At 50.9% G+C, this 27,949-nt stretch overlaps 1 protein-coding gene across 4 annotated transcripts; it reads right to left on the bottom strand.

The window, feature by feature from the left end:
• Window positions 1–301: 301 nt before the first annotated feature.
• OTUD5 (OTU deubiquitinase 5) lies at window positions 302–26,984 on the bottom strand. Of its 4 annotated transcripts, XM_070502950.1 has the most exons (10): window positions 26,663–26,982; window positions 25,617–26,481; window positions 15,303–15,396; window positions 7,649–7,713; window positions 7,405–7,561; window positions 7,158–7,306; window positions 3,538–3,741; window positions 1,858–2,059; window positions 1,656–1,769; window positions 302–1,370 (listed from the first exon to the last, which is right to left on the bottom strand). In XM_070502950.1, exons 2-10 carry the CDS (start codon window positions 26,208–26,210, stop codon window positions 1,249–1,251), a joined length of 1,701 nt encoding a protein of 566 aa, XP_070359051.1. In that variant the 5' UTR covers window positions 26,211–26,481; window positions 26,663–26,982; the 3' UTR covers window positions 302–1,248. The 4 variants fall into 4 exon arrangements, with proteins under 4 accessions (XP_070359051.1, XP_070359050.1, XP_070359053.1 ...); XM_070502949.1 differs by having other exon boundaries at window positions 302–1,373; window positions 25,617–26,984; XM_070502952.1 differs by having other exon boundaries at window positions 15,303–15,393; window positions 25,617–26,984.
• Window positions 26,985–27,949: the final 965 nt, after the last annotated feature.

Here is a 27,949-nt window from a genome sequence, read left to right as displayed (position 1 = left end):
CTGCCCTCCAGCTCCCAGTCCTCTGCTCCTATTACACACCCCAGGAAATGAGGTGGGCAGGCTACATCCTGTGCCAGTACTGAGGCAGGGGCAGCAGGCAAAGACGAAGCTTTCTTGGTGGTAACAGGACCAGAAGGTGGTTTAGTAAGCAGTGAATCAAATATGAACAAACTCTGGGACCCCACAGACCCTACCGGAGAGCATGTGGCCCTCAGAGGTCAAGCCAAGTCCTACGTCATCACCACCTCTGCCCAGAGGCACCCCCAACCCCCTGCCCCACACAGAACAGAGGTGCTCAGGGGAAACTGACATTTGGTTTTATTGTGCCAAGGACAATACAGATGGCGGATCTTGTCAACACCTGCAGGGCACGGGTGCCCCATCTGCTGAGGCAGCTCCCACTCCCCACACTCAAATCCTGGGTGGCGGCCATGATCCTCAAAGGTGCCCCCCACCCCGAGATTCCAGAGACTGGTGGTGGTGGAAGCAAAAGGAATGCAGCAAGGTCAGAGTTTCATTGTCCAAAGCCCACGTGACACCTGCCACCCCTGCCTCCCACCCCGGCTCACACTCCAGACCCTGCCCACCTCCACAGAGCTAGAGGCCAGAGATAGAAACCCCATCTTTGTGGCCCCTCTGTGCCACATGGCCTGCCTGCCCCCAAACCAGAAAGATGCCGCCTTCATAGAGCCAATGCTGTTGTCTACATCATTTTTGATTGGTTGATTTTATAAGATAAAAGTACACTTTAATAAAGAAAAAATCCAACATTGAAGGCTCAGACATTCTTGGGGTACTGGGAAGGGGAATTTCCCACTTCTTCCTCCCACCTCCCTGTGGAGGTAGGGTAACAAGTTTATCTGATCTTGGAAGGAAGAAGGGGCAGGGAGACTTTCCTCTGTCTGAATCTCTCTCCTCGGGGCTGCCTGGCTGCCAGGTAGTTTGTCTTTGTGTGCCTCTCGCCTACCTTCGGCACCCTTGCCCGAGTCCCCTGTGGAATGCAGGGATGGTGCTGTGCAGGGGGCAACAGGGCACGTCAGCTGGCGAAGAGACAGGTGATGGTGGTGGTGGCAGCAATGAGAGGAGGTGCAGGGGTGGGCCAGCCAGAGGGAAGTGGGGAGGAGGAAAAAGAAAGGAGAGAGGGAAGAAGGAAGAAGGCAAAAGGGAAGAAAGCCACAGAAGGTGGGGTGGCACCAGAGGGCAGGAGCGGTGAGGGTTGGGAGGCGGTCTCCAGTCTCTGGGTCTCCATCAGCTCTTGTCTGGGGGTGGGTCTCTGTGCACTTTGTTTTTCTTCATACTGTCTAGGTATTCCTGTTGGGACACGGCCAGCACCGATGCGAGGATCTCATCGTCATCCCAGTCGTTCAAACCTGCTGGGCAAGAGGAAGGAAAAAGGATGATGAAGCACGCTCAGCCTGTATTCTCCTCGCCCGTCACTGATCCTTGGCCCCTCTCACTCCTCTAAGGAGAAGGCTCCTCCAGGCCTACGAAACCCCACTCAGATCCCCTCAGGGACAGATCCCTTGGGCCTGAAAAATTCCCTTTTCTTGGGGAGATAGCCAAAGGCTCCAGAATCCCCCTCTCAGGACTTGCCGCTTCTTCCATCTCTCCCCAACTCCCAGCTGGCCCCTGGCCCCTAGACAGAGGAGGCTTACCAAAGGCGGAGGGGGACATCTGCTGAATGAGGGCTCGGCACTCCAGAGCAGGGTACAGGGACACGAGGGGGGAAGTAGCCCGGTCGGCCCCTGCTGAGAACTGGCTGCTTGTACCTGGGGCAGATGGACAGTCAGAGGCAAGGCCCAGGAACTAGGCAGTGCCTCCTAACCCTTGCATACTCCCTATCAGTAAGTCACTGACCTGGTGCACAGGGCGAAGGAGGTTTGGCAAGAGCTAAGACAGTGCTTGGGGAAGGGGGCTTGATGCCCAGCTCGGCATGCAGCTCAGGGTGCTCAGGTGATGAGGCTGAACTCCGCTGCCGTGGGGACCGGCTGGTCCACTCCTCCAAGCCACTGGAGGCTGCTGCTGTGGCAGAACTGCAGGTGGCGCTGGCTTTCCGGGGCTGTGGTGTGGGAGGAGGAGGAAGTAAGGACCAACACCAGTTGTGACCCTCCTCTGCCCAAATCCCTGAGGGCTCACTCCCTCCCGGAGTCCCAGCTAGGATACAGCCTCTGCGTAGGCCACCATCATTCCTGGTCACACAACGTACCACAGGACGAAGGTAAGCTCCTTAACCCTGCCTCATACCATTAAAGCCAATCTGACAGGAAACCTGTTAGCTCCGCCTTCGAAACAGATCCACAATCTATTCCCTTCACAGCCCCTCCCTTGCCAGCACTGTCCTCAGTCACCAAGACTACTGTAGTAGCCACCTCCTTGCTGGTGTCCAGCTTCCACTCCTGCCCCCTAGACTCCATTCTGCACTCAGTAGTCAGGGAGACCCTGTTAAATCCTAAGTCAGATCCAGTCCTTCCTCTGCTCACAACCCTCCCATGGCTTCTGCGTCATTCAGAGTAAAAGCCAAAGTCCTCACCAAGGCCCATAAGCCACTCCCCAATCTTGCCCCCACCACCTCTGACTTCATCTACTACAACATTCTGTTCAGTCACACTGACCTCCGAGCTGCTCCTGAATCACACCAGGTATGTGCTACCTCAGGGCCTTTGCTCTAGCTGGCCCTCTGCCTTCCCTCGCGCATGCAGTTAGCTAACTCCCTCACCTTCTGCAAGCTTTTGCTCAAATCTCACCTGCTCTGAGGCCTACCCTGACCACGTTATCTAATACTGTGAACTCCCAGCCCCGCGCAGCCCTACTCATCCCCTTTACCTTGCTCTACTGTTTTCATCCATACTACCTCTCAACTAATTTATTCATTGTGTTCATTGTTTATTTTGTTCCACTCTGCAAAAATGTAAGCATCACAAGGACAGGGATCTGGGCCTGCCCAGCTCACCAATGTACCCCCATACACTGAGAACAGTGCCTGGCACAGACCTGCAATAAATATTTGTTGAACCATTACTCAGCTCTTGCCAAAATCTATAACCACTCTAAACTCCTTGTGATTCCTCAAATGCCCATCTTCCCTGCCCCCTCCCTGCCCTAAAAATTCAACATTCATGTGCAAAGACTGACCAGAGCCCCCATCTCCACTCGTCTCCCAGCCAGGGGCAAGGACCCCACTGATGTGTCTGTCTCCCTCAACAGACAGGGGATCATTGAGGGTGGTGCAGGCCAGACCTGATTTTACATCCTCAGCACAGGGCCTGGCACACGAGGACGTTCAACAAAAGTTTGTCTCATCAATCCCACATGTCACCACCTCCCTTCCCTCACACTCCTTAAGAGCTTGTTCTGCACCAATGTTGAGAGTTCTAAGGCATAACGCCAAGACTAAGGCCAAGATGAGGTAGAGATGGGGCTGAGAGCTTCCTTCTCTGCCAGATGTCAAAACCGCTTAATTTTTTTCTGCCTATTTGGGGAGAGAGCCTGCTAAGTAATGGGTTCTTGGCCAGGCCAGTGACAGAGCCCAGGACCAACCTGGCTGGGGCCGCGGACCTGGCGGGCCTGTTTCTCCTGATCCCGCAGCCACTGCAGGTAGGATTCTCGAGCCACCTGCTCCTCAATAGCCTCATTTGTGGCCTCCCAGTCTGTGGCCCGCTTCTTGTCTTCCAGCATCTGCTGTTCAATCCATGACTCCTCTGATGTTTTTATGGCATTCTTCATCAGGGACTGCTCTGCAAACTGCAAGCAGGGGGAGAAGGAAGAGGCATGTGGGGTGATACTCTGAACTCGGTCAAGAGCCAGAACTGGCTCAGGGATGTAGTCTCACAGGCCCAGAAGAGAGGAGACAGGAAGGAACGCAGGTACTCTTACTAAGCACCTCTGTGGGCAGGCTGCCTATTCATCAGGGACTAGCGGAAGGCAGGCCTGGTTTGTGGGACCTGTCATTCCAACCTTCTACACTCAGAAGCCCTGCTCCCAACCCCAAGATGCCTCAACTGAAATATTAAGTCTGGGGCAGTCAGGTACCCTTCAGCCTAGGCCAGAATTTAAAGAGGCCTCACCCAGCGATGACTCAGTTTCATAATGCTGAGGCCTTCCTCATCTATGCCCAGATGGGACAAGGAGAAAACTTCACCTGAGAAGTTAGTTAGCTGTGTGTGTGCAGGGCAGAGGGAGCATTTGGGCATTTAAGGGATGAGAGGACAGTATCAGCATGGTGTGGGATGCTGAGCTGTGGGACACTGTATGGGAGTGCTCTTTGTCAGGCTGTGTGATACAACAGAATTTTAAAAAATGAAATAAAAAATATCACAGCGTATACCAGGGACTAAGTATTGTTCAATGAAACTCAACATTATTTTAATGCACATAGGCACACTACACACCAATGTGTGTGCGCACTAAGCAATGATGTAAAATGTAATTTTTTACCTACGGGTAACAGTCCAAAAAGTATTTAAAACTCTATGTTAGAACAAGCCAATTTAACAAATGGGCAAAAAAATCTAAACATACAATTTCACCAAAGATGATATACAGATGGCAAATAAGCACATGAAAAGATCTGTCATTAGAGAACTGCAAATTAAAACAGAGGTCCCTATCAGTCGGAGATATCAGTAAGAACTGTAGCTTCCTGTGTATACAGATGGTTACATATAGAAATGTTTCTAGATATGTGTATACACACCGATTAGTATACACACATATTACTATACACATATATATCTCCTTGCTCTGTCAGCTCAAAGGACCTAGAAGCAAGGGCACCCCAGCATCAAGGAGCACACTCAGCACCTAGATCTTGGTTTCTAATACCATTCTTCAATAAAAGGAACCAGGACTCCCTGGAGAAATGGCTGGTTTTAGAACCGGGGCAAGAAGTATACAAGATGAGCCTGGAGCATCTTGTAGTGCCAGAAAGTAGGGAAGTAATCAAAACAAACAAAACAAATTTTTTTACAAACCACCACCACAATGATGGGAATATGTCACAGAGATGCAGGAACCAACTAAGAGAGCGGCCAATAGTCAAAACTGGAACAACTGGAGCATCAGAATAAAAACAATATTGGATTACAACCCAAAATATAAAAGTGGAAAATAAATACCTGTGAGTCTATATTAATATAAATGACTGAATAAATTAATAAATGGGGAACAAAAGACAAATCTCCCTTGTAGAATAATTCCAAATAATTTATGTAGATACTCTGCCCTCAAGAGATGAAGCATAACCCCTACTTCTTAAGTGTGGGCTGTACATAATGACTTCCTTCCAAATAGTACAGTATGGAAAAGGGGTTGGGGTAAAGAGTAATTTTATAGTGGAGGAAACCCAACAAACACTACTTTTGCCAGATGATCAAAGTCAACATCAACAATCATAAACCATGTTCACAGTACATACTGTTGAAATGATGTGATGAGAATGGCACTTTACCAATGTGATCTTGCTCCCTAAAACCCATAACTCCAGTCTAATGATGAGAAAAATATCAGACAAATTCCAGAAATGAAACATCCTACGATATGCTTGACCAGTACTCCTCAAAACTGTCAAGGTTATCAAAAACATGAAAGTGTGAGAAAAGGGAGCCTAAAGAGACATAATGACTTCAGTTAGTAATAATGTATCGAGGGGCCGGCCTGGCGCGCAGCGGTTAAGTTCCCACGTTCTGCTTCTCAGCGGCCCGGGGTTCGCTGGTTCAGATGCCGGGTATGGACATGGCACCACTTGGCACGCCATGCTGTGGTACGCGTCCCACATATAAAGTAGAGGAAGATGGGCACGGATGTTAGCTCAGGGCTAATCTTCCTCAAAAAAAAAAAAAAGTATCAACATTGGCTCATATATTGTAACGAATGTTACACAGTCATCTGCTATGTTAATAGCGAAACTGTGTGCAAGAGGGAGGAGGATATATGGGAACTCTGTATCTTCTCAATTTTTCTGTAAATCTAAAACTATTCTAAACAATCAAGTCTATAAATAAAAAAACAAGGCATTTACAATTTTAAAAACAGGAAAAAGAAACGACAGCTCAAACCACAAAAAGTCATGGATGAATCTTAAGTGTATGGTGTTATGTGAAAAATATAAACACTCCGAAAAAACTATGTACTGTATGATTCCAATTATATGACACTCTAGAAAAGGTAAAACTATAGAATCTGTAAACAGATCAAAAGCAAAAACAAGGAAATTCGGAGAAACTGTCACAGCCAAGAGGAGCCAGGGAGACATGACAACTAAACGTAATATGGTATCCTGCATGGAATCCTGGAACAGGTAAGATCATTAGGGAAAAACTGAGGTAATTTGTATAAAGCATGATCTTTAGTTAATATATCAATATTGGTTCATTAATTGCGACAAATGTACTATTTTAATATGTTAATCAGAGTGCAGTATATGGGAATTCTCTAATCACAATAATTCTGTAAATCTAGAACTGTTCTAAAATTAAAAGTTTATTTAAAAAACAAAACAAAAATCCTATGTTGGAGGGTGTGTTGGTGTTAGGGTGTGTGTTTCCTAAAATGAGGCAGGGGCACTTTCTGTTTGTAGGAAGTGAAACCTGAATACAAGATATCAAAATCCCCAGCAGATGACTGTTTATGAGAGAGATAATGAGAATTTGTCAGTGTGTGCTGGGAAAATCTACTGCCACCTTCTGAGCACCTAATAGGCACCAGGCTCAGTGCTAGGTGCTTTCTGCCAGCCCAGATTACTTGTATAATCTGCTCTAGATCCCATAGTCAGTAAGTGGTGGGGCCAGGCCTGCACTCCAAGTCTCTGTGACCACAGCTGTCTATAACTGCTGAGTTTCAGAGGAGGATCCACGAGAGTGCCAAGACACCCAGAACAAGCCCTGGCTTACAGCTCCCAAATGTGATTCCATATCCCAAAATGCCAACCCTCAACAGGCAGAAAAGATGGGTGGAGCCAGATCAGACAGACAAACGGAGACCACAGAATGAGCCCTGACAGATCACCTTGGGTAACTCCCTAATTTTACAGAGGTGTGACCTCAGGACCAACTCAGAGAGCGGACAGGATGTTTCTGTGGGCTAGGGGCAGAACTGAGACCCCAAGAAAGGTTTTTGGCCTCTATATCCAGTAGCTATCCTGGGCACGGTGACCCGCTTACCCCTGGTTTGAATGATGGCAGGCCCAACCCCACACCAATGGTGGCCTTGTTGGGATTCACCACTGAATTGTAGTGGATATTCCGATGATAGCTGACACGGATGGGTTCATCCTCGTTTTGATGGATCCCATGGAATGTGTTGATGGGTTCTGCAGAGAGAGAGAAGGAGGGAGTATCCACAGTGGGAGATGTAGGGCGAGCTTAGACCAAGTGCAATCAGTCGCTGACCTACCCACCACAGAAGTACCTGTGCTGTACTGGTACACCTCCACAGGCCGGTTGTACATCTCTGCCATGGCCTGCATCTCAATGTGGTTGCCATGGCAATTGTTTTTCCGCTTCCGGTTGATGTAGGTGGTGAAGTCTTCTGTGACATAGTTGGAGAAGTAGTCAGCATTCTTCATCTGTAGAATAGATCAGAGGGTCAAGGTCTGTGTGGGGAGGAAATCCTCCTACTCTGCCCCCACCCCAAGGCCTCTGCGAGGTCTCACCAGATAGTCCATGCAGTGCTTTCGCACAACCTCATGCATGTCCTGGTCTCCATACACCTGGTCAGCTGTGGGGACAGAAGAAAGGAGAGGCTGGGGTCAGAGCTGCCACCAGAGAAAAGTTAAGAGTCACAGAACAGCCTTGAGAGTGGAGGGCTGGGGGCCAGGGAAACTCCCTTTCCTACCCCAAGGCCTGGCGAGTTCTTGGCCTTGTGGGGTAGAATGGGATCATGGAAAAAGAGGAAGGCAGGGATAGTCTTTAAGAACAAGCGAGTACAGGTGAGAGGGACACAACCACAGGCCTCTTGGGCAGATGACTTTGTCTAGGGCTTACCCGGCCACTCAGGCAAGTCAACAAACATTTAAAGTCCCATAAGTGGCCTCAAGCACCATCAATTCCACATCCCCCCCTTTACTCTTCACATGAGGAAACTGAGGCTCAGGGAGAGTTTATGGCTTGACCAAGGTCACAGAGAAAGTCAGTGTGTAATAGATTCAAACTCCAGAATTCAGTTTTCCTGACTCCTAGGAGTCAGCATGGCCTTTCTAGGTGGGAAAAAAAAAAAGAAAAAAAAAAGGAAAGAGAAAAGAAAAAGAAAAACAACTGGGCTCTAAGCCCGGTTCTGTCAGGTACTAGTGAGCTAAATGACCAGAGGCAAGTGACCCAACTGTTCTGATCCTCATATGCCTCACACGTAAAATGGGAACAAGCTAGATAACTCCCTGGCAGCCTTTTGTGGGACTGAGATAATGAGTGTAAAGTGACTGGCTTGGGACAAAGCAGCCACTCAGTAAATCAGAGTCCCCTTCCCTGTACTGCGGCCTGAATGTGGGGCACTGTGAAGGTGACAGAGTAAAATCCTGCCCCTGCCCGCAAGCAGCACATAGTCTAGTAAGAGAGAAGACACACTTGCACCTAACTTAAGCTTAATTCACGAAGGGCAGCCCGTGGCCCAAACAGTCCAGGCGTCATGGGGTTTTGGTCAAAATAAGACCCAGCTCCCTCTGCCTTGCTTGAGGATCTTCACACATGCCATTCCCTTTTTTCAGGACGTTCTCTCCGTCCTCCTTGGCTGCCTACTTGTCAAACACCAATGTGTTCTTTAATACAGTTACCCACCCTCCCCACCCTCTGGGGCACCTCTATCACCAGATTCATCAAAGGTGTGTACAGACTTCATTTGCCTGACACACTGGGCTCCCGCAGAGGGTAGTTCACACCCAAGGCCACTCCCAGCTCAGGACCTGATACAGTGCAGGAAATCGGGAGCAGTTTGCTGAGTGGATGGATAGGCTGGGGGAGCCAGGGAGTCTTCTCCCTAGGAAATTTAAGTGGGCTTGAAGACGAGGCACGCCTGATGTCCACTGGCTAAGACGAAGAGGGAATTTCCCTTTGTCTCCCCGGAGGACCGTTGCTCTGATGGGATCTCCCTGGGGCACTGGGGCAGGGTCAGGTCCCGTAGGGAACACCGCAGAGTTCTTCCATGACAGCCAGTCTACCTCTGTGAAGAATCGCCAGAAGAACGCCTTCGCTGCCCTCCCCTTCCCTCCCTGGAGGGTTCTGTGAGATAAGGAGAAAAAGGCTGCTCTGAGAGAGAAAACGGGGCCCATGCCTGTCTCACGTCCTCTTGGAGGTGCAGAGACCTGAGGGGGAGGGGGGGTTGTGAAGGCGGGAAGGGGTAGCCCCTTCACCGATGTAAACAAGGATGTGGGTTCTGTGGCCACACTCTTCCCCACCCCCCCAGTGGCACTTCCAGCAAGTCACATGCCCTGCGCACAGGCTGGGGGCCCCCTGCTGCTGTCTTTCTTAGAAGCCAGGACCACAGAGCCCGCTGTGGCTGCCGGAGCTGCTTGAGGAGCTATTTCTGTAAAATGAGCTCGGGGTGCCGAGGAGGCAGTGCTGTTAGCAGCTGCAGTAAACAGGAACTGAGATGGGAGCGAAGAGGTTAAATAGGGGTTGGCCTGCCAAGCTGAGGGAGGTGGCTGAGATGTTCCTAGGGAAGGGTCAATTGGCATTCCAGGCCTGAGAGATAGATCTACCTGGAGCTAGACGCCGGATGCAAGAAAATGGGGGAAAGAGGGGAGACTGTGGGACAACGAAGGGAGCTGGGGGAGAACCCTATCCATTTCCCTGCCATTGATCCCTCCGCCTGGCAGAAAGGCTCTGCTGCCTCCTAGCTGTGTGGAATCGACAAGCCCTTTAACCTCTCTGGGCCGCAACGTCCTCATCCATAAAGTGGGGAGAGTAACTCTTCTTCCTCTCACAGGGGGCTGTCAAGACTAGAGGTGGTGGTTTACCAAACACCTGATGCATACTAGGTGTTCAAGAAACGGGGCTCCGTCTGTCATGAGGAGGACGATGACTCCTTCAGATAGCTAGCTACCCTTCCTCATTTCTGCTGCACTTCCTCAGCCAGAGGAAAGCCCCAAACTCAGAGTCTAGGCTGTCCCTCCTTGTGTAGGGAGGACTGGCTATCTACCTTTACCGAATCCAAAGGTCCACAGGCCTACCTTCTGTGCCCGTAGTTCAAATCTTTAGCAACCAAATTAACATCAAAATCAATAATACAGGCTTCATAAAACACAGTCCTTAAGTGTGGGCAAGGTATGATCTTCTCTACTTATCTGTAAAACATAAAATATCACCTTTTCTCCTTGATTCTAAGACGCACTGATAGGTGGTTATGGTACATGTCACAACTTTTGCAGGGGGGACTCACCTCACTGATTCTAAGAAGTATTCTAGTTTGGGGATCACTGATATGGAAGAAAATGCACACCTCTGAACCAAGGAAAGAGAGCAATAGTACCTCCCCAACGAGGGAGAGTAGAAGGATCTTTTCAATGACAAGTGGGAAAAACGTCCAGCGCAGGGCTAAGAACAGAGGAAGTCCTCACTGAGGAAGTGCTTGTCTGACTTTGCTAGCCCCACCTCTGTCCTCCAGAAAGCCCTCCTCCTCCCAGAAGGTTGGCACATGGGACTAGGGGCTGGGCTGGACTTCCCGGTGGGGGCTGAGGTGGGGAAAAGGGCCCAATGGACCTGCCGAGGTAGGGGAATTCAGAGAACTTGTTTTGATAGAAACTGAAACTCCTCCTCTTGCTGACGCTGCACTTGTGGGCAATCTGCACCTGCTCTCCCCTCCCAGAGTCCAGCTGGAAGGGAGTCCCCCACTACCTCACCTCTGTCCCCAATCCAAACAGGGCTCGGAAATCCTCAGTACAATGCTACAATTGGTTCCACCAAGGCCTTTTCACATTCCAACTCATTCCATCCTCACTTAAAAAAACCCTACTTTACACAGGAGGGATACTAAAGGTACAGAAATGCAGCACAGCTGGCCCAAGGTCACACATTAGGGAGGGTGAAGGTGAGGCCAGGATCTCAAGGAGTAACTGGTGACTTTAAGCATGGATGCCGCAGGTGACATTACCACCATCGCCAACCCAGCTATGACCTTAGCCACCTGACTCCCCGGGGGCAGGCCTGATCCTGTCTGCCTCAGTTTCCCTACCAGCACAAGAAGAAATCAGTTGGAACCCAGGAAAGGCCTAGGAATGGGCAGCGATTACAGATATCAGGGGCTGTATCCCTCACTAGGGCCACAGAGCTCAGCATGAAGCTTACCTCCCCACACCCCACTTCTATCCTTTCTCTGAGCATACAGAGACACTAACACAGAAATGCACATGTGCACAGGCACACAGTTAGCAGATCCTGCCAAAGATGTTCCGTGAGGTCAAATACTCACACAACGACCCTCATAACTACAGAGAACTACTACATTCAACAAGTAGATGCCCTTACTGCCAACCAGGAAAGACTGAAGGCTGGACAAGATTCGAGGCAGTACAAATTGAGGACCCTGCCACCTCCTTCCTAGCCTTCACCAGGAGTGGGTGGGAGGGGAGAACAGCTAATAGTTCTAACAGACTTGCTCCGACCTCCCTCTCCCCTGCTACCTGGGGGAAGGTCCCCCGAACCTCTGTAAAATCCTTCCTCCTCAGGTTCCCCAAAATGTACTATTTGCCGAGGAATTGTGTGAATAAGCAAGATAGGAGAGGCTGGGCTATCTAAAGGAGTTTAAGTACAGAGCCCTACCATTTGTTTTAGAGGCACCTGGGAACTGCCTCTCAACCAGGCTGCTGCCTGTCTGCCTGCTGGAAGAGCCACAGCAAGTTCTGCTGCAGACAGAAAAGGAAGCTTGGCGTCTGCAGGGAATCTAAAAACAAACCACACAAATGTGTGTACACACAGCAGCAGGAGGAGAGGGACCTGGTCCGTTCCCCACTTCCCTCCTGGCCCCACTGAGGAGATGAGCCAGGAAAAAGGCCTCACCTATCAAGCAGCTGCGGTGCACACATGGCCCGTGGCCCCAACTACCCCAACTGGCACATACTCAGTGAGGGGAGACAGCAGGACTTGGCCCCCTTGATAGCCTAGTCTCTGAGATGCCTCAAGGATTCCTGAGGCAAAGATGGGAAAACTGAAGGAGGCAGGGCAGAGAGGCCAATGGAACTTTGTGTACATGGTGGCCCATGGGAATCTTCCCCTTCTGGCCTGGCTCAACCTCAAACACCGATGTTCTGACACTGGCTGTGTCATTTAGATAAGAGGCTCCTGGCTTTCTCTTGAGGCCTCAGTTTCCCCATTTATAAAACAGTCAAAATTGATCTAAGATCCATCCCTCTGATGCTGATGGTCCGTGTTCCAAGACCAAAAGGCCCAGCAGAGTGGACCTAGCTAATGTTTCTGGACCCACTGCTGTAATATGCACAGCCCCAGCTGCTTCCCCATGGCCCATGCAGACACAAACACATGTGGCCTCCACTTTGCCCACAGAGGCCAGAGCCAGGGCCAAAGGTTTTTGCTGAGTCAAAACCATATGGGGAGAGGGAGGGAGAAGAGATGCAGACTCACGTTTCCAGGAGGAGGTTATCTGAGCATAGCAGAGGCAGGGCGGACCACAGGATACCTCTGGGACTCAGGTTCCCACTTCCACTCCACCCAAACCTTCGCTGATACTCTTGAGTCCCCAATAGGGCATAGTGGGAGAGATTTGGGCACAAGCAGTGGGTACTGGTTCACAACCAGGACGTCCAGACCTCAGAGGGTAGGAAGCCACCTGCCTCAGGATTCCCAACAGTAGAGGGCCAGAGGCTCCTAGTTAGAGGAAGTGAGGGCCAGAGAGGTCAAGGAATACAGCTGACATCACCCAACTAGTCAACAGCTAAGAAACTAGGGCTTTCCCAGGGTCATAGGAAGAATGTGTCCTTTAGACACCTCTGGGTCCCCATGCCAGCTCTGCCACTAATAACCCTGAGCATATCATTTCCCTTTCCCAAGCCTCAATATTCTCATGTCTCAATTTTGCAGACGAACCTGAAGCACCGAGGTGAATACCTAGCAAACAGTCAGGGGTCGAGGAACAACGGAGTGGCCTCTAGGTCTGCAATGCCCCCCTACAATTCCAACCCTCAGTTATGTGCTCCTTTCACTATTCAATGTGTGGCAGGAAGTTAGAACCTGAAGGCCTTCTCACTAGAGCCTAGGGAGACTACCACCTGTCCCTGTCCAAGATAGGCTGGAAGCAGAGAAACAGCAGAAAGCCTAAGGACAAAGGCCCCTTCCTAGGCACATGTCTTGTGCACTCTGCCCCAGGGAAACCTCCAGATGAGGCCTAGAGACCAAGGGGCCATGTACTTCTGGGGAGAGACCATGGAGCTTCTCAGGTTTTACAGAGAAAAGCCAAAGGCAGCCCAGTCAGGGGAAATGGGCAGCCATAGTGCTGATAGGGAAAGGCCTTCAACCTGCCATGGATAGCTCTTCCTGTAAGCTCAGGCCCCTTTCTGGAAGCCCCAACGGGGAGCGAAGGGTCAGAGGGTATCTGGAGAGAACAACTAGATGGACCCACATGCAAATATTGCTCTTCATATGGGTTACTACACAAGCCAAGTCCTCACTAGCCCCAAGGTTTGCTTCAAAGACTGCCCAAGACCCCAGTGCTCCACTGCATTCTCTGACCCTCACTCCGCCAGCAGCCCTGCTTACCTCACATCCAGCCTGAAGTCTCAGCACAGGGCCTAGCACCTAACAGGCCCCCATCTATTCTTTCTTTGCCTTCCCTTGGTCCAAGATGCCCCCAAAATCCAGCTCTTTCTCTAGGAAATGTTCCAGGGAGAACACAGACTTGAGCCACAGGAGTAGGAGGGCTGGGATTTTCCCCAGCCCAGAAGAGTCCATGCCTGAGCCTCTTCTGCTTGGTAGAATGAAGAGGCAACTGTTCACCCCACCTAACTTTCTTTCACCCATTCAACAAACGTTTGTGGCTCTGAGGCACCACGGAGAACAGCATTCAGGCTTTACCAATGCTATTGCTCCACGAGGGCCTACTATGTGTCAGGAACTAAAGGGATTTACTGAAGTAATCTCATTTAACTATTACAACACTGAGTCTTTTAGCCTCCTGTTACAGATGAGGAAACAGGCTCAGGACAGAAGAGCTGCTTGCCCAAGGTCACACCAAGAATCAGCGCCACAGCAGAAGTAGAGTCTGAGTCAGTCCAGGCCCCCAGTAGACACCAGGGGTACCCACAGACTAAGGGAATAGCAGACCCAGAAGGGATTCAAGGAGCTCGTCAGAATCAACACCATTTCACAGATGGGAAAATGGAAGTTATGGGTCAGGGCCCGAACTAGAACTTGAGGCTTCTGACACCTAGCTCAAAGATCCTAACTGAGGGCACTTTTCCTTAGTAGATATCAGAGCCCCAAAGGGAAGATCAGACCACACTCCCAGCTTCCCCTGGACACTAGCACAGGACCTCACTATTGCTTGTTGGGTCACAGATTCAGAGCCAGAGGGGCCTCAAGGATCTAGCGCAGACTCAATAGATGGTATTAAGGAATCATTAATTTTGTTAGGTACAACAATGGCATTTTGGTTATGTTAAAAAAAAAAGCAGAGAGAGAGAAAGAGTCCTTATCTATCAGAGAAATGTACAGAAAAATTTACAAATGAAATGATCCAATGTTGGGGTTTTGCTAAAAAAAACTCGTTTCAGGAGAGTGAAAAAGAGTAGGCAGGGTAGTGACGAAACAAGGCTGGCCATGTGGTGATGATTATTTTGAAGATGAATGATGGGTACACACAAGGGTTCGCTATTCTCTCTACTTTTGTGTAAGTTTAAAAGAATTTCTATGATTCCAGGGTGACAGCAGTGTGCTGTGGTTGAGCATGGGCCTCAGACTAACCTAACCCAGACTCCGACTCCCGACTCTATCATGTACTATCGGACCCTGGGCAAGTCACTCCCCAGTCTCTGAGCTGCTTTTCTAATCTGACAAATGGAAGCAAGAGTTCCTACGCTTACCTAGCTCAGGGGAGAATTAAAAAGGGTTTCCTGTAGTGCCTGAGTGATCTGTCCCTAAGTAACATTATTTTCTTTAGCACTATTATGGCTGTTATTATTACTCTCACACCACCACACTGCCTCATGACCGAGGGCTAGAGGCCAGATGGTAACTTGAGGCTGGGGCCTGGAGTTCCTAAAAGACCAGGTAACTCTGCCTCCAGCGCTGTCTCAGGGCTTACTCCTGACGACTGGGACACAGCTCAGGGGCAGCCCTAGGCCCTTGAAGGCTGAGGCAGAGACTCACCGACAGCCCGGAAGAGACAGGCGCCGTCCTCCTTCATCTGCTTGATGATGAAGCCCTTCTTGTCTCGCAGGGCTTTTTCAAACCAGTGCTCCTGCTGGAGGGAAGAGGTGGGGGTCAGCAACAGGAAAAGCCTGTACCCCCTCCCCAGGGCCCTGTCCTCGAGCTCCTGAGGGGCCCAGCTGACTGGCTGAGAGGACACTGAGCAGGGTCAAGTTCTCAGCCCTGCTTAACCATTCTGTGCATGTAGAGCAGGAGGAGATGCTTTCTTCTAGGGAATCAGTCATGGTGTGAGCAGACGACTTGCTACCAGAGGGGCTCCAGCTGCCCTGAGGGCAGAGGTCCCATCTGCATTCTGACCCCCGCTGACCATGCTGGGAATGCAATGCTGGGCCTTCCCCTAGGCAGCCAGAGGCCCAGACCTGGCGAGTACCTGGGTGGGGGAGAACCTGGCTTTACCTCAAGGAATTTCACCTAGCTTCTTGGGGTAGGAGAGATGTTGAGGAGGGAGTGACTGGCAACAGCCTAGATCCCCAGCCCTACATATAGCTAGGGAATTCCAAAATAAATTGTATAAGGCAAAATATATGCAAAGTATGATCTCACTTGTGATTGAACACGTTTAACATATATGTATATGCGTACGTACAGAAACACACATGCACACAAAGTTGGGAAGGCTATACAACAAAATATCATCCCCCAGTGTTGATAGTACAGATGATTTTACTTCACCTCCTTCTGTATAAGAGATATATAATCCTTTGTCCAAAATTCCAAAACTCAGAAAGTTTTGAAAGCTAAACGTCTTTATCTAACTCATTTGGCATTATAACCTGACCTGAGCTGACAGGAACCTATTTATCCCACTTGGCAGTGCATATTCATACATTTCCACGCAGAAACATTCAGGTATTCAATTATGAGGTGCTACCAAAGACCCCACCAGGAGTGTTACATAATACACAGTATACACCCCAGATGACTTTTATAAATTCTGAGATTCCTCTAAATTCCAAAGCACGTCTGGCCCCGAAGGTTTGAGTTAAGTAAACCTGTACAAATGTGCATTTTCAGATGTTCTTTCAAAAAATAATGGAGAGGGGACAGCCCAGGGCCACAGTGGTTAAGTTCACATGTTCTGCTTCAGTGGCCTGGGGTTCGCCAGTTCGGATCTTGGGTGTGGACCTACGCACCGCTTGCCAAGCCATGCTGTGGTAGGCGTCCCACATAGAAAGTAGAGGAAGATGGGCATGGATGTTAGCTCAGGGCCAGTCTTCCTCAGCAAAAAGAGGAGAATTGGTAGCAGATGTTAGCTCAGGGCTAATCTTCTTCACAAAAATAAAAAAAAAATAATTGAGAGATAAACAGGTGGAACACAGGATTTTTAGGGCAGTGAAACTACTGTGTGATACTATGACGATGGGTACATGTTGTTATACATTTGTACACACCCACAGAATGTACACCAAGAGTGAACCCTAATGTAAACTATGGACTTTGGGTGATTCTGATGTATCCATGGAGGTTCACTGATTGTAACAAATGTAACACTCTGGTGGGGACTTTGATAATACAGGAGGCTACGCATGTGTCGGGGCAGGGGTATATGGGAATTCCCTGTACCTTCTACTCAATTTTGCTGTGAATCAAAAACTGCTCTAAAAAATAAAGTCTAGTCAAAAAAATAATGTCCACAAGTCACTTAAAATATATTTTCCATTTGAAAACAAAACAAATCAGAAACAGAAGACCTTTCCCAGGCCCCTCGCGCCCTCTGCTGGTCACCAGAAGCAGCCAGTTTGATCTAACATCAGGACTAGGGACCAGAAATTCCAAGCCTGCCCCTTGGGGACACCACCCTGCCCAAGGATTTATGGGATCCGAGCTAATGCCGACCAGACAGAGGGGATCATCTCTCTGCAGGCCATTTTCCCCCAGCTCAAGTGAGAGGAATTCCTGGGAAAGTAGGAAACACAAGGTTTGGAGGCCAAAAGCTCTGGGTTCCAATCTCTGCTCTGTCACTCACTTGCTTCGTGATTTTAGGTAAGCTACCTGAACTCTCCAAGCCTCAGTTTCCCGTCAAATGGGGTACATGTGATCTATCTGACAGAGCTGTCAAGAGGCGTAGAGGAGCTTCAGGACCTGAGAAGACTTTGTAAATAAGGTACCATACACTGGTGAGGTGGTCACAGTCACAGAAGAGGGGGCAAGTCCAGTACAGAGATGACGTACAACTTAGAGGCCCTCAGAAAGTCCCAGACGAGCGGCTGGACGGGAGGGGATGAAGAGGGGGTGACAGGGGAATACCCAGCAGCCCCACCATCAAGGCCCACACCCCAGGAAGGTGTGGCTGGCTTCCCAGAGATGACAAAGGCACCTGGAAGCCCTTAATGGGCTTCCATGGGCAGCACAAAGCCTCTTGTTTGTGCACAACATTCCAGCAGTCCAGGTGCCCCTCCTGCCCCAGAGGCTGCGAACTAGCACACTCTGGCCAGTTCCCCCAAAGCCATCCCTGCCCTGCAGGGTCAGCCATCTCTTAGCACCAGGGCGTCTGCCCTAGCCAGGGGTCTCTAGCAGGGAAGCTGCAACTTATGACTATAGCCCCACACTGAACAGAAAGAAGTTCTAAAAAAGAGGGCACACAGAAACCTCCTGCTCCCGGATGTAGCCGGGGAAGGAAGATCGAGAGGGGAAAGGAAATCAAAGAGGATGAGAGGAGCTCTTACTTATTCATCCAATAAAGGTTTACCAGGCAGCTACTAAGTCAGACCCTGGGCTGGCAATGAGGACAGAGAAATCAGTCAGACTTGGTCTCTAACCTTGATAAGCTCACAAACTGCTAGAGGGCCAGGGAAACAGGCAATGATCACACAAAGTGTGAGCAGGGCTGTGAAAGAGGTGAACACAGGGGTGCTGTGAAACACCAAGAGGAAAGGGACCTGACTAGTCATTAAGGCTGGCACCTGAGAGGAGATGCCACTTGAGCAAAGGACTAAAACGCCAAGACCTCCAGAAATGCTTGTTAGTTGGATAAGAAGTCACTCCTGCACAAAGCACCAGGGATGCCAGAGGCCCAGCAATGAATTCAGCAGAGCTAAAATCCTGGGGAGGACTAGGCAGGTAAGCAGGGCAGGGGCCAGGAAGAAAGATAAACTCATATTAGCTGAATGCCTGCCCCATGCCAGGTGCCAGATGCAGAAGGTGACCTCATTTAATTGTCCTTACCACAGTCCAGGTGGCAGGAAGCATTATCCTCGTTTTACAAAAAGCAGAAAGGAGCTAGGGCTTGGGCACCAGCAAACCCAGTGTAAAGGTAACAGGGAAGGCCTCATGAGCCACAGCATGGAGATATACCTGACAGCCCATCCTGGGAAAATCCTGGTTTGTCCCTAAAAATGAAGGAGGCCTCAGCACACCCCTTGCCCAAGCAGGGCTTTGGTCCTGGGGCAGCCACACTGGCATCTAGGCCTGGATCTGGAGGCCAGACCACCAGCCGTCCACTGGCTCTGGTACCAGCAGCCTTAAGAGCTTGGGCTCTGGGGCCAGCCCTGTGGTGTAGTGGTTAAGTTTGGTATGCTCTACTTTCACGGCCCAGGTTCACCAGTTTGGATCCCGGGCACGGACCTATACCACTTGTCAGCCATGCTGTGGCAGCGACCCACATATAAAGTGGAGGAAGACTGGCACAAATGTTAGCTCAGGGCTAACATTCCTCAAGCAAAAAAGACGACTGGTAGCAGATGTTAGCTCAAGGCTAATCTTCCTCAGCAAAAAGAAAAGAAAAGAAAAGAAAAGAAAAGAGCTTGGGCTCTGGCTGAAACCCCTTCCCTCTTTCCCTTTGGAGAGAGAAAACAGGGAAGTCATGGGGCTAGCCTGGTGGCACAGTGGTTAAATTTGCATGTTCCACTTTGGTGGCCTGAGGTTCATGGGTTTGGATCTCAGGTGCGAACCTACACACTGCTCATTAAGCCATGCTGTGGCAGTATCCCACATACAAAATAGAGGAGGACTGGCATCAATATTAGTTCAGGGCCAATCTTCCTCGCCAAAAAAAAGAAAAACAAAACAAAAACAGAGAAATCATGGTCCTGGGTTCCAGAAAGAGTTTAGAGAGTTCCAGGAGCTCCTAGCAGTCTCCTCCTTCCCCTAGCTGGATGGAAACCTCCAAGAAAGTACCAACCTGGGAGTTATTTAGGAAAATGGCCCGGGAAGGAAGGACTGGTGGGAGTGAGGGGTGGGGGCTGGCCAAGCCATAGATAAGTTTAAGCTACATCAATGCCCTAGCCTGACAAGTCCACACCCTGAATCTTGCAAGCCCACTGCTGAGCCTGTGGGCAAGTCCCTCCACATCTCTGAGCTTCCACAAAGGGGCTGGGCAAAGCTTTCTAACACCAGGGGATCCCAGGTGCAAGACTCTGCAACCTACTGGTTCAAAGGCCCAAGAGACATTGAAGCAAGCTGTGAGACCCAACTGACTTAGATTTCAATCCAGCCCCGCGACTTATTAGCCATGTGATGAAGTGCTCTGAGCCACCGTTTTCCACTCTGTGAAATGGGATAACAAGCCTCCCAATAACAGAAATCTTGAGCAAACTCAAATATTACAGGATTTTGCCTAGTAGGAAAGCACTTAATCTTCTCTTCCCCTTCCTGGAAGGGAAACAAGAACGCCCCTGCAGTAGGCTGAATAATGACCATCCAAAGATATCAGGCCCTAATCCCTGGAACCTGTAAATGTCACTTCGTAAGGAAGGAGGGTCTTTGCAGGTGTGATTAAATTATGGATCTTCAGATGGGAAGATTATCTTGGCATATCCAAGTGGGACCGAAACGCAGTCACAAGTGTCCCTAGAATGGCAGAGCAAGATTCAACACAGACAGAAGAGGAGACTACACATACACAGAGGAGAAGACGATGTGAAGTCAGGCAGAGGCTGGAGTAACGTGGTCACAAACCAAGGAATACCGGCAGCGACCAGAAGCTGGAAGAGGACTAGATTCTCCTCTAGAGCCTCTGGAGGGAGTGAGGTCCTGCCAATACCTTGATTGTGGCCCAATGAAACTGATTTTGTACTTCTGGCCTCCAGAACTGTGAGAGAATAAATTTCTGTTGTTTTAATCCACCCAATTTGTGGTAATTTGTCACAGCAGCCACGAGAAACTAATACAACCTCCTTGTATTAGTCCCTGGTGTGAACTGTGAGGCAATGTGGCACGGCTCCCATCCCACGGATCCACCTCTCTAACATTCCTCCAGATGAGGGTTAGAATTAAGGCAGCAGGGGCTTGGAATTCCCCCTCCCAGCCTGGGAAGCTACTGACTGAATGAGCCTATGGATGAATGAGCTGCCACTGAAAGGGGGAGGGGGCAGGGGAAGATGGCAGCAGCAGTGGCAGCTCGTGGACAGATGTCTTCCTAGAGACCTTGGCCAAGAGGTGTTTAGTATTCTGGGCTTCACAGCTCTGTCTCAGCAAGCCTCATGCCAAGACCACCCCTTTCTCCTCAAAAACACCCAGGAACACTGGCTCAGCTCCATGGGCAAAACATAGGCAAGCCATCTAATGAGAAACAGACAGACGCACTGCTCTCTAAGGACCAACGCAAGCTCTCCAGGGCGAAGAATGGGAAACAAGCAAGGCCCCAAACCTATTGCCAGGCCACTGAGATTGGGGGGATTAAAAAAAGGAGATTCTATTATTCTGCAACAAAAAGAAATGAGGTACTGATGCATACTACGACATGGATGAGCCTTGAAAAGATTACACTAAGTGAAAGGAGCGAGTCACAAGGAACCGCATATTGTCTGATTACACTTACTTGAAACATGCAGAACAGACAAATCAATCAAGACAAAAAGCAGATTAGTGGTTGCCAGGGGCTGGGAGGGGATGAGGGACCTGGGGCATGATGCTGCCGCAGGGTTTCTTTCTGAGGTGATGAAAATATTCTAAAATTGATTGGTCATGGTGATAGATGCATAACATGTAAATACACTAAAAGCCACTGAATTGTACACTTTAAATTGGTGAATTTGTATGGTGTGTGAATTATATCTCAATAAAGCTGTTAAAATAAAAAAAAACCCAAGGGCCTATAGCATTGGCCAGGGAGAAGGAAGCTGAACACTGCTTGAAACTTCATAGCACATCCCCAAAAGCCAAAGGGCCCCACTCAAAATTTTCACAGTGGGTTGGGGGAGTGAGGAGCAGGGAATTAAAGAGATTACGACTAGCTTCAGAGCAGTGAGTCCAACCTCCCTCCTCACCACTACCCATTTTATGGATGGAGAAACCAAGGCCCAGAAAAAGGGAACTGCCCAAACATACAGGACTCAAACCCAGACCGCCTTGCCAGGGACCACTTCCTGCTATACCACTCTGCCTCCTAAGGAGAGGAAGCGGCAGGTTGCTGGATGCCAAATGAAGGGTCTCTGCTAACAAAGATCAGTTCGTTACAAAGGCTCCTAGGAAGAACCCAGATATCTTGAGGAAACCACAAGAGAAGAATCAGCCAAGGTGTGACCTGGGCCAGCTCAGGTATTCACACTCAATAACCCTGGACAAGGATGGACTTTTTGCAAAAAAGGCGGCTGAGAGTTTGCTAAAGCCATAAAGCAGCCAAGCAGGAGACCCTGGGGTTTGAACTCAGACCTGCCCAGCTCCAAAGCCCAAACTCTTTCCACACAGACCCCTACCTCCACACCACCCAACAGGCCCACTGACAGGTAACCCCCAAGCTTATTCACCACAGCACACCTGGCCACAAAAATCACTGTCCACCAACCCTGAGCCTCACGCTGAGCAGGCTGCTTGTCCTGCCCACAAAGCTTAGATGGCTGGGAAGGGAGAGAGGGGGAGGAACTCAGTTCTTCCTCAAAAGATCCACCATTCTTTGTCAACTTCAGGTCCAGAGGGCTTTGGTGTGAGTTCCCTAAAATCCCAAAGCTAACTGACACCTCAACAGCTCCTTACCTGACCAAGGAGGAAACTGAGGCCCAGAGAGCACAGGCAAAACTATTCTGGTTCATCCAGCAAAGCCCCAGCAGAGAGAGTGCAAACCCAGGCATCCGGGCGACAGTGCCAGGTCTAGCTTCTCACACCACCTCAGCGAGCATGTCCCCTTCTCAAAATGTCCTGTGGGCTCCTCAAACTCAGGATGCTTTTAAGCCATTCTTTTCCTATGGTAGACTCTCAGCAAGGCAGCCATGCCCAGGAAAGGGAACCCCTGACATCCCCACCTCCTTAGCACGGGGCCCCGGGTGCCAAAAGGACTCTTGAAGGCAGTAGAGGTGCAGTCACAACATTGAGACAGACAGGAAGTCTGAGTAGTCAGAATAAGGACCAGATTCACCACCTGGGCTCCCTTCAACAACTCCCCTTTCAACAAGGGATCTAAGAGGACAAGGGATCTAATTGTCCTCCAGGCTACAAATGCCCCTAGTGACAGTTCAGGACCAAGACTGGGGCGGCAGGAAGAATCTCTCCCCTTCTCATTCCCAGAAGGTCCCAAGTTGGACCAGGTAAGGCAGGGAGAAGCATCTTCTTCCTCCTTTTGTCCCAGGAAGTGGGAGGACAGGAAGCCTCTCCTCTGTCATTGGGAAGGGAAGGTATTGTGCAACCGCAGAGCTTTAGTTGGATGTTCTTATGGGGACAAGGAAGGAACTCCCAGCCTAGGAGATGCAAAGGGTCACCATTGCAATACACAACTTTCTTCCTCTCTGTCCCTGGGACCAGGGATGTATCACTCCCTCTTTCTGTGAAGGAAGAGAGGCAGACTTTACCCCAACCAGGGAGAGAAGAAACAACTCCTAGTCCTGACCCTGTGGGGTCCAGATGATTTATCCTGCCTGGGGAAGTGGTAAGGGTGGAAAGGGAACGCGGACAGGGGACTCAAGGCCCTGACCCCTGTGAAGTACAGCAAGATTTACTTGAGCCAAGGGGGAGAGGAATATAGGTGAAGAACTTCCCTGGAGTGGGGATATTCCAAACCCCTCCCTGTCTCTGGAAGAAAAAAGCTTGTTGAAAGCAATTCAGGAAGCTCAGAATATTTCCCTGATCCTGGAATTGAGAAGCAAGTGGAGCTGGGTCAGAGAGGCTGAAAACATCTCCTAGTTCTCGGGGAGAGGCCTCAGTCCTCACGTCCCCAGCACCTGACAACCTTCTCATAGAAAGTAGGGGGACTTTTCTGGCCTGGGGGGCTCAGGTGAGGGGTTCTTATGACCATGAAGAGCACCCAAGTCTTTCTGTCCAACGGAGGAGGCCTCAGGCCACACTGGGGAAGACCTCATGTCCCTCTCCTGGTGAGAAAGGACTGCCTGGTTGGGGGGAAATGGAGAGCTTCATAACCAAGGTAGGGGGTGGGGTACAGGCCCTTCCCTAAGGTGAAAGGTCTCTTGTCCCTAAGAGGAAGCTTAGGCCCCTGGGAAGACGCTCAGACTCTTTTCCTTAGAATCCCATTTTACCCATGTCCCCAAGGGGAGTGGGCAGTTCTCAGGACTTAGTTCACAAATGGAGGGTGGTCTTAGGCTCAAGTCCCCAAGGCAGGAAATCTTATGTCTCTAAGAAGACCCTATGACTGGAGTATTATCTGAAGTGAGGTGACAATCAGTACTCTCAGGGCAGCCTCAGGTCTCAGGTCCTAAGGTGGGAGAAGTGTCTCACGCACCTGAGAGAAAGTTCTAACTCTTGAGGGGAGGCTCAGGACACTATTCTCGAGGGACTCTGTATCCATGCCCCAAAGGAAGGGTCTCAGGCCTCCATTCTGGTCGGGGGAGTTTCCCTGTTCCTGAGGGGTGACTTATGTTCCTTGATGGGGAAGCTCAGACCTCATCTCTAGAGACACACCAGTCACTGGGGTATGTATGGGCCTCTTGTCCTTGAGGGAAAGTTCAAGTGTCCTTGGCATCCCGCGTCTCAAGCCCTTAAAGGCAGGCTTAGATCCATGGAGAGGCCTCAGATTCCACCTCTGGGACTCCATGCTGCCCATGTCCCCTGAAGAGTGGTCTCAGGCTCAAGTTCCCAAGGCAGGGATCTCATGTCCTGACAAGAAGCTCAGGCGCGTGCGTGTGTGTTCCTATCCCTGTTAAAGGGAAGAGACTGCTGTTATGTCCCCAAGATGTGTTTCAGTCCTTCATAATTCAGGTAGAAGGACCTCAAACCCCTTTGTGTGGGGGTCTCAGATCCCCAAGAACACTCAGACCAGTTCTTGAGGAGAAAGGTACCCTAAAGACCTCACCTTGCCTGGGACCTATGGGGGATATCAGTCTCCTGAAGAGGCTTCAGACCCAGTCTCCAAAAGCCCCAGTCCATAAGCAGGGGGATCTTAGGCTCCAGTATCCAAAACAATGAGTCTCATTTTCTTGAAGAAAGGCTCAGCGCAGGGGGGAAACCGAAGGTCTACCCCTTAAAAGAAGCTTAAGCTCCTGGACAGAGATTCACTCTTGCCCCCAAGAAGTCTGAGACCACTGAGAGAAAGCACAGACCCTTGTCACTTAGAAAGGGGACGAGTCTCATGTGCCCTAGTAGACTTTCTGGTCCCTGGGTGTTGATTTTGGTCCTTGTCCCCAAAATGAAGGGAATCTTATCTCCCTGAAAGAAATCTTATATTCTCGGAGGAAAGCTCAGAAAATCCCTCTCTAAAGGAGATGTATATGTGTGTGTTAGGCCCATGATTCTAGAAGAGGGAGTCTCAGGCCCTTGAAGGCAGGCTTAGGACCCTTGAGGAGGTCTCAGACCCCAGTGATGAGTGGTCCTGTGCTGCGTTACCCTGAAAAGGAGAAGGGGGGGGCAGTTTGTCCTATATAGTGTCTCAAACCCCTGAAAAGGTTTAGGTATCTTGGGGACACTCAGACATCTCTGAGGTCTCCACCTTACTCGTGTTCCCTGGAGGGGGAATCTTAGACTCTTATCCCACAGAAAAAAAAATCTTAAAACGAGTGAACACAGACCAAGGTTCCTTGGAGAGTCATGAGACTCCCTTCTGAGGAGGCATTCCATCCTGCCTGAGTCTCCTGGGGAGTTGCCACCTACTGGCCCTACATGATGAGGTTCCACGGCCTGGAATGACAACTAGGGGTCCTAGAAGTGACCACAGATCCCATCTTTAGGTCCTCCAACTTATCTGGGGCCTCTAACCCCAAGTCCCGGAGGAGAGGAAGAGGGCCTCTCATATCCCTACCACCAGAGAAAAGAATGCCAAGCTCAGGAAAAAGACATAGGTCCCTTGCCCTGATCTCAAACAACCTTCCTGGGGTCCCTACCCAGTCTGGGGATCCCATCGACCATACTCACTCACCTGTCATCCCCAGCCCATACCTGCTCGACGGTGGCAGGGTCCATGGCCTCGATGCGTGCTGCAGCTGCTTCATACTCGTCCTCACTGTTGTAACCCGCGCCGACCTCCTCACGCTCAGGGCTGCCCCCGCCAACCGCGCCAACCCCGGGGGCTTGACGCCGCCGCTTGCTGTGACCAGGCCCAGAGCAGCAGCTGCCCACGCCTACACCACCGCCCACACCCACCACCACGCCCGCCGCGCCCACACCTGCCGCCGCTGCACCCAGCGCGTCACCGGGACCGCCGCCGGGACCGCCAGGGCCCCCGCAAGGAGGAGGAGAGGCCTGCTGTGGCCGGGGGCCTGCCACAGCGCCTGGCGGCACGGCCAGCGCCCAGCGGTGAAGCGCACCCGGTGGCCCCGGTAGCGGGCCCTGAGGCGGTGGCGAGGCCCGGGTACGGGCCCCTACAACGCCCGACTCACGGTCGCGGTCGCCACCGCCCACGCCCGTGCCGCCGCCGCCCACGCCCACAGCCCCGCCGCGGCGCGGCGCCGGGGGCAGCGGCACGGGCGGCGACGGCTCGTTAGCGGGGTCAGAGTCGGGAGGCGGCGGTTTCTTTTTGGGGAGAATAGTCATGGCGGCACCGCCGAGTACCCCCCAGCAAACCCGGCGCGGGGCACGCCGGGAGAGAACCCGGATGAGGGGGCTACTGGGGTGCGCGAAGCACGACGGGATCGGCGGGACCCGGATAAAGAGATCGAGGCACCGGTTTGCGAACCGTCGGCGGCGCGCGGGTCACGCGGCGGGAGAACCCGGATGTGAAGTCCAAGCTGAAGGTACCGCGACGAATTTGTCGTCGCCTTCTCTTCAAGTCCAGCAAGTTGATTGCTACGCTCGTTCCGGCCTTCTGCTTCAGAGGAAACAGAACCAAAACAAGCACCTCTTCGCCCCGCCCCCTCGCAGGTTCTTGAACTACCGGGTGGGGCCCCGGGACGCTGCGCACGCGCGCCAGGGCACAACCCCCGCCTCTCTCTCGGAAGTACGTGGGCAAAATCTTCGCCGCCACCACAACAATTACGGGCACCAACCAATCAAAGCAGCTGCGTGGGTCTTCGATGACGCCCACGTGCCAATCAGAGGCCAGCGCTCGCCCTTCCGTGCCCTCCGTCTCAGATTTCAGTCAAAGTCGGCACCCTTGTTCCTTGCCTTTCTTCTCGTTGGCCCTGTCCTGCTCTTTACTTCTCTCCCCGAGGCTCTGACTCGCAGACAGGAGTATTGTGACAGGACAGCGTGGCCTGCCCCGCGCACGGTGATTTTAAAAGCGCCTCCCTTCCAGGCTTCCAACTTGGCCGCAGTCAGTCGGACTGACGAAAATGTCAACACTCCCAGAGCACAGCAATCCCCTGAAGCGTCACTTCCGGTCCCACCCGCCTGCAAATCCACATCTGACGGGGAGGAGGGCGCCGCTTCACCCTGGCAACAGGCTGAGTTCTGCGATGATTGGCTAAGAGATGCCGTCACTCAAGTCGGAAGGCCAACCTTGGGACAGACGTGCACCGTGGAGACAGCGGGTGTTGGGGAAGTAGACACGCCTACTTTGGCACCACCGCATTCTCGCCCTCGGGTTGACCTCCCCGCCCCTGTCGCTAGTGCGCAGGCGCGGCACAGCCCTTTTGCTGAAACTGAGTTTACCTGGATCGAGCAAAAAGGTTTATGAACCAGCTCTGTCACCAGCCAGCGTCTCGTAATGAGGTTGGTAAAATCCCTGCTACTGAGCGGCTGGAGAGCAACAGGCTAATCCTAGCTGTCACCCTCCTGAGTGATCTTTGGCGAGTCATTTAACACCCTCCATCCTCAAATTCTACTTCTCTGTAAAATGGCAATGATAATTCCATTTTTAAGATCAGAGATTAATGCTTGTAAAGGGCTTGGTGCTGTACCTAGCACGTAGTAAGTGCTCAATAAATTAGTCTGCATGACAGTGCAGCAGAAAGGATCTCAGGCTTGGGAGTCTGGAGGACCTCAGTTTCAGGCGCCGATGGACCATTACCGACTGTATGACCTCGAGCAAGTCGTTGTGTCTCAAATTTGGGTTTCTCTATGTGTAAAACGGGGTTGATAATGCCTACCCAGACTATCTCAGGGAGTAGTTAGGGGGTTCGATGAACTCATGAACCAAGAAGGTGTCGTGAGAGGTGAGGACTTGCTGCCAGTCTTAGGAGTGAAGCCATACAACAGGTTGACAGAGAGACCATCAGAAAGCCTTTCTGAGTGCCACCTAAACTTCTCCCTTCAGATGCCAACCCTAGTTGAAATTCTTCCCTGAAGGATGTCAGTAATAAACAGGCTACTGTGGGGTGTTTTCTGCTCATGAG

Source organism: Equus asinus, chromosome X, assembly GCF_041296235.1.
Source record: "Equus asinus isolate D_3611 breed Donkey chromosome X, EquAss-T2T_v2, whole genome shotgun sequence".
Classification (NCBI taxonomy): domain Eukaryota; kingdom Metazoa; phylum Chordata; class Mammalia; order Perissodactyla; family Equidae; genus Equus; species Equus asinus.
This window is presented reverse-complemented; position numbering and strand designations above follow the sequence as displayed.

Bases quoted from the DNA above. Each gene is read 5' to 3' on its own strand.
- OTUD5 (XM_070502949.1), bottom strand. From the start codon at position 26,210: ATGACTATTCTCCCCAAAAAGAAACCGCCGCCTCCCGACTCTGACCCC. The intron at 7,307-7,404 runs GTACTTCTGTGG...CTCTCTCTGCAG, and splicing joins GGTGTACCAGTACAGCACAG to AACCCATCAACACATTCCAT. The intron at 3,742-7,157 runs GTAAGCGGGTCA...CCCTGCTTGCAG, and splicing joins TGCCATCATTCAAACCAGGG to TTTGCAGAGCAGTCCCTGAT.